Raw genomic sequence first — 6,872 nt, 5'->3', positions numbered from 1 at the left:
AATTATTTTATATCATTCTTCTTTCTCCGTTAAGTTACTAAGAGAGGAACAATATTTAATGGCGATTGGTTAATTTAAATGGAATAATTAAACGATTAAGTTAACAAGAAGTTACGAAATTTATGCCCTTACATCTTAATTATTTATATTAGTTGATATTATAAATTATTCTTAATATTTTTTATTCCCATTTCTTTGTATAAAATTCCTTGTTCCTTATTCCTTTCATTATGTCTGAGTCTTTCTTAACACGTTGACTGCCACGGAACTTTTCACGATTCTGGTCTAAGAAGCCAATTTGGTTTAATCAAGTAATGAAGCGACGAGATAACTCGTAGTTGGCGTCCTGGGAAAGTAAACAACCTACGAGATATCTCGTAGTTGACAGTCAACGTGTTAAACATCTCAAAGATGTATTTATGAAATTTGTGCCGTATTCTGGCATATAACTTACCGCGTCCATCAAGTGATCAGCTGGCCAAGCACATGCATAAACTTCCATTAATCCAGTTGTCCATAGAATCATAAATTGCGTTTTGTCTGCTATCGTACTTCGCTATGAATATAAGCATAATGAGATAAAGTCTGCATAGATATTTGTATGAATTATTTGGTACAATACAGTTGGCAAATTTAAAGGTGCGACATTTTTTTGTCGATGCGTTTCGCACACAGACTTATATATAATACTAGACCGCTATTCCTTTCTATACAAAAATAAAAAAATGTATCCCGAAAAGAACATATTGCATATTTTTGTCAGTTGTAGGAAAAAAGAAGAATGCTGGTAGGTAAGTTTAATACGGCTGATGGCTGCAATCAATCTGAATAAGACCCGGTTTCACCAACGCGAGTTAATCAAATCGGTCGATTTGATTCAGCTTTTCCGTTCGAATTGTCCAATCGCATCGTTATTAGATAGATGCGATTGGTCAGTTCCAATGGACAAACTGAATTTCAAATCGACTGATTTGATTAATTCGCGTTGGTCAAAACTGGTCAACCTAAGGTTGGTATATTATATACATTGTACAATGAATATGTCGGATGTGCCGATTGACAGTACCCTAGAGAATTTCTAAGGTGTCTAGAGAAAACTTTAAGGACCTTTAAAATTCTCTATCCAACAGCCAATTGGTATATTCAACACAAGTCCGTCGTATGACACGTAAAATATTAAGTTGTTCGAAAAGTTCTTTCCAAATATTTCATATAGGTTCAGGATATAATATTTTATTCCAGGAATAACTTTATCGAAGCAAATATGTACCGCTTTGTTTAACGAACGCCTGGCCCATCTTTTGGGTAGCTGCATGAGAGCGGGCTCCAATAGTCCATACAGGTGATTGTCTAATCAAATGTAAAATTTTCCAATTGATGATCCAATGACGGAAAGGATCTAGACACTGACCGATGCGAATTGTTCTACCGCACACCGTGCATGATGCCCTTGCTCCACGCATGAAGAAGTTACTTACTGGCGAAGAATTGATCTAGTGAATTTTGAGGGCTTCTAAAGATCTGAATTTTTTGTCCCGAAGAAAATTTTTTAAAGAGAGATATAGGTGGTAGTCAGATGGAGTAATAATCGAGAAAAAGACGGAGGATGAAGAAGAACGTTCCATTCGAAGTTAAGCACCTACGAATGGTACATCGCGACAGTGTGAGATCTAACATTATCAAAGTAAAAGTCAACTCGACGCCTGTTGATCAGCTGAGGACACTGATGCGATGGCAGTCTTCAATTCGTTCAGCTGGAGGCTGTACTTCACCGCGTTGATGGTCTCGTTCGAAAACTGAAGAGGCTTATCATAAACGTTCTTAAAATTCCACCAAATGCCTACCGGAAGAACCTTCTTTGGACGAATGGTCCGGACCGATTGGTCATTGTTTACACAGATGCGCCACTGGCTCTCCATAATCTCTTATGGCTAACATTGTTATGTAGAATATTCAACTTTTATCACCTGTTTTGATCCTTTTTACAAAAAATGTTCCCTTTGATGTCGTTGAAGCAGCATATGCATAGGTGTTCACATATTTCACTAGCTGCCTGTTCACCCATTTCGTGTGAAACCAAAATATCCAGTCGAATTAGTTCCAAAGAATCCCAGTTTCTTCAGATGGTCATGTATAATAAAGACGGTCTTGTTATTTGTTAAACGTAACATCTTACATAAAAATAATAACTTTCTTAATAATGCTAAAATTTCGTTATTTTAGACGATGTTCCGAATTTTTTTGAAAATCGAAAAAACTATTAACAAAGATTTAGAATATTTCAATAATATATCTATCTCGTATGATATTCTCATATATGTTTAAACACATGAAATTTTACAAACATGATTTTTAATTGCCGTATGATTATTATAATCTCATGTGTTTATATGTATACGAGGGCAGTCCGATAAGTACTTANTGGCGATTTATTTCTCAACATAGTCTCCTTTTAGCTCGATACACTTGACCCAGCGATGCTCCAACTTCTTTAACCCATCTGAAAAATACGTTTTCTCGAAGTCTGCAAAGTAGGCCTCCGTGGCGGCGATGACCTCCTTATTCGGCCAAATTGGTCGAATTGGACTACGAACTGCTGCCCCATCCATCGTATTGTCCAGATTTGGCCCCGTGCGACTTTTTTTGTTTCCAAACTTGAAAAAGTCACTCGCCGGGCAGAAATTTGAGTCGAATGAGGAGGTCATCGCTGCCACGGAGGCTTTTGCAGACTTCAAGAAAACGTATTTTTCAGATGGGTTAAAGAAGTTGGAGCATCGCTGGGTCAAGTGTATCCAGCTAAAAGGAGACTATGTTGAGAAATAAATCGCCACTTTTCCAAAATTTTCGTTTTTCTTTTCTAGGCTAAGTACTTATCGGACCGCCCTCGTACATACGTATTATACGACATTGCTTTGCTATTTAATTTAAAAATTAACCATTTAAGTTATTGTAATCCAGATAGCTAAATCTGCGCAAGCAGATTTCGAGTAGAGCCTGCTATCAACTTTTGATGGCAAATAGGCAACAATTTTGATGTAGGATCTGTTATATCAAATCTTGCTACCAATCTGCCGGTATGTAATGCTTGCATTTTGCTTATTGGTAGTATAACATGAGAGAGATTGCGCAAATGAAACAAATTAAGCTACATGTTTTCCTGTTTTTCTTGTTATAAATAGAATTATTGCAACTTTTAACTACACAATATTTCATTTTTTTGTTAATATTTCCTTTCATAAATTATTTTTCTGTCTTCTTGCTTTCTTTTTGTATAATGATTACTTACGTTCTTCTTCTTCTTCTTCTTCTTATTGTCAATGACCGAGAGTTATGCTCTATATACCAAATGGCTACATTATTTATCTCATCTTATGATATGTAGCTGCTAGAAACGTCTATTCCGATGGCATTACTATTCGCTCAACGAGTTTCATCACTTGCTAAGTTTATTGGTACTGGTGGCGCTGCAAATGGACGGATGTCCAAAATCATTACTAGTACTTCATAGTTATATATAGTCAAAAGGTAACGCAAGCATTTCCATATATACAGAAGACGTTTCATTCATGGTCTGTGAAGCCATGAAGCAACGATGAAAGCAAGACAGCAGCTTCATATGACGAAAGTTGACTTTCTGGTTCTCCATATTTCTATCTGATTTCTGCCGATATGGTTGCACTTAGGAAAGCGGCCCACGAGGTTCTTTTGACGGACTCACAGGTTCGGAAAAGTTTGTTGACAAACACAAAATCGTCTAGAGCGCCCCCGCTCTTATTGATTATAGCAACGCGGAACGAGCAAGATTTGAAAGGAACTTTCCGAACAATCTAATAGCACCTTAACATTAGTCAGCCAAAGGACAGCAACGGAGGATTAAAATTAATAACTTATAAATTTAACTTATGAATTACATTACAAAAGTTATTTAGTAATAACTAATTTAATTAAACTAACTTAATTAACCAGTTAAGTGTGTTTGACGACTATATCCGTCATGGAGATGTGGCAGAATCTTGTGTCATGACGACTATATCCGTCATGCGTAAAATTTTGTTACAATTTGATATTTAATGTGTAAATATATGTTAATATTGAGTGACTGTGTAAATATTACTAATAAAATTGTTCATTTTCTAAAATAAAGTCGTCTTTTTGACCCAATATTTCAACAGCGCCACTTACTCTGTGTTTGACGATTATACCCGTCATCGCTTGATTATCGCGACACACACTGGTGGGCGCTTTGCAAAAAGATCGCCACAGTTAACTGGTTAAATAATGAAAATTAACTTATACTAAAGTTAAAAGTTGATGACTTGTAAGCAAAGGCATTTCTTTCTTAATCTGCTGACTGATGTAAGAGAAATACTTACGCTTACAATTGTAAGACCACTGGCTATAAACGTCCACGTGCATAAGACTATTATTGCTAAAATTACCGAACGGATGGCAACGATTACTTCTTGAGAGTACCTGAAAAAAAATGTTGATATTTATTTCTATCATTATCAATGTGATTTTTAACGTAACATGATTTTTAAAGTGAGTTATGAACAATCAAAATTATTGTCCATTTTTTCTTGAATCCTTGATAACTTGGAAACAAGAAAAGGAAGTAGAGAAATTTCACCTAAATAAATTATAAAGAAAATTTCAGTCTTTCGTGTGGAAAAGTCGATAATTTTTTCAAATTTTTTCTTACGCCCGTGACATGCAGTAAAGAGACAAGAAAATATTTCAGTTTGTGCAACTCGTCCTTTTCGGTATGTAAAAATTACCAAAATTTAAAAAAAATAAAAACGATAGAGATCATTCGAAAGTAGACATATTAAACATAAAAATCCTTTCTTTAGATTTGGATTTCGCTAAATTTTTGACGAAGTTATAATTTGAATCTTGAAACCATTTTTTTTTTAAGAATCGTCAAATATTCTCTAAGTAGTTCGTTATTATCTAATAAATAATTATTACTTGAATTATATAAATCTATAATTATCCGTTAACTTTAATTTACATGTATATATTTTATACAATAGATGATATCGATTTTATTACTGTTCATAATCTATCACATCTTTTTCACTGTGCAAGTAATTTGCAAGGTATTTGTAAATATATTTGTTTAATAAACAAATTTATGGCAATAAGGAAAAGTGGGAAGTTATTGGAAATGTAACTTTTTTTAACAATATTCAGAACATCCACTTAAGAATATCCGAAATGATTTGTAAACGTAAGATATTTGTTGATACGCCATTACCTTAATAATTTAATATGTTGCCGTACACACGCGATGATTTCATGGATTTCTTTAACAACGCGAAATTGTTGGGATAAAATTTCAAAGCGCGCTGCAGTGAACCATATTAGAATACCAATAAAACCGCAGAGACAAACCGTCGAGAAGCATTGCCAAATGACGATGAACTGGTGTACAAAAATAAGAGTCTTGATCGGTTCATGTTTCACGTTGAAAGGATACTTTGCTTCTGTAGGAAAGATCTGATCGACCGTTATCAGTGGCGTAACTAATGACGTTGTAATTGCGGTGAGAAAAACTGCGAACGTACAACCTGCGTAAAACGGCACGCACTTGTCGGCGTATTGTTGGTATATGTCTTTCTCGTGGATTTTCGCGCATTTAAAATTATGTTCCATTTCTGAAATCACGTTCTGAAATTTCATATGGTCTTTCGGTAAAGGTAATCAACATAGTTTGATTTATGCAATCAGGAGCAGTAATGTTTTCTATTTTAAGTGAAAAATACCTTCTGCACTCAGATATTGTTTACAATAGTGCAAATCATATTCGACTGATTACATAAACATTCAACACTAGTTGTGTGTGGTAATAGGTCTTTATTCCTAATAGTATAAAATATTACCGTTCCTTACTATTGATTAAAGCTCACAAATAAATTTTAAAATTTAATCATAAGACATGTCGGATTTTAAAAATAATTCATGAAAATCTGCCGCAAACATAGACTTGCTAAAAAAAAGTAAATTACCAGCGTAAAACTGATAAAGAAGTTAAATGCAAAATATTTTTCAGACAATGGTTTAAATAATAAATTACTTAATTAAAATTGCGACACATCTCGAATAAAATAGCATCAATCTTATTGGAAGTTTTATATGATGATGTTAAAATGGCATTTCTTACTTGTAAACGATCATATTGTAGAGCGAACAATGATATTTGCAGTGGGACTTGCGTGAAGGCCCCTAGTAAGCACCATAACTTCGTTATTTTTGGCAAATCGTAGTTGTTGTAGTAAAGAGTGTATGTCACAGGCACGATCAATATTATTACATTCATACACAGCAAGAAGCGCAAAGTTTTGAAACATATAACTTGAAATTTATTAGCGGTTTTTGGAGGGGGCCATGAAAAACATAAAGCGATTGTGACTTTCAAAAATGCTACTGCCATTGTTGGAGTTACTTTTTTCGCCATAATTACGTATCAAAGATTTTAACGATGTGAGAATTCCGAATTCTATTGTATATTCGTTCTCGATTGCTTCTCGCGTTATGTTATTTCTACCGAAGTTAAAAACTTTTCCTGGCCTGATATATAAATATTTAATGTACAACAGAGAGAGAGAGAGAGAGAGAGAGAGAGAGAGAGAGAGAGAGAAAGAGAGAGAGCAGTAATTGCACAATATAGTGCGCACAGAGAGAGCGTAATTGCACAATATCAGGCTTATAATTTGTACGCGCAATGTGCGGAGGAGAAATGCATATTATGCTCATAAGTATGCATGCAGCATGTACTTTAGTCTATTCGACTATTTCCTAGATGATACATAGTTGAAAATGTTATACACGGGCATTACGAAATTATTAGTTGTAAGGCAAAAGGAAAT

The 6,872-nt window shown here is 34.5% G+C and overlaps 1 protein-coding gene across 1 annotated transcript; it reads right to left on the bottom strand.

The window, feature by feature from the left end:
• Positions 1 to 454: 454 nt before the first annotated feature.
• LOC106747476 lies at positions 455 to 6,436 on the bottom strand (the record flags this gene model as incomplete). Its single annotated transcript, XM_014625041.1, has 3 exons — positions 6,167 to 6,436; positions 5,398 to 5,673; positions 455 to 556 (listed from the first exon to the last, which is right to left on the bottom strand). Coding segments are annotated over exons 1-3 (648 nt in total), but the record flags the coding sequence as incomplete, so codon positions are not given.
• Positions 6,437 to 6,872: the final 436 nt, after the last annotated feature.

The sequence above is a fragment of the Dinoponera quadriceps genome, unplaced genomic scaffold, assembly GCF_001313825.1.
Source record: "Dinoponera quadriceps isolate SergipeBrazil2010 unplaced genomic scaffold, ASM131382v1 scaffold277, whole genome shotgun sequence".
NCBI classification, from domain to species: Eukaryota; Metazoa; Arthropoda; class Insecta; order Hymenoptera; family Formicidae; genus Dinoponera; species Dinoponera quadriceps.
This window is presented reverse-complemented; position numbering and strand designations above follow the sequence as displayed.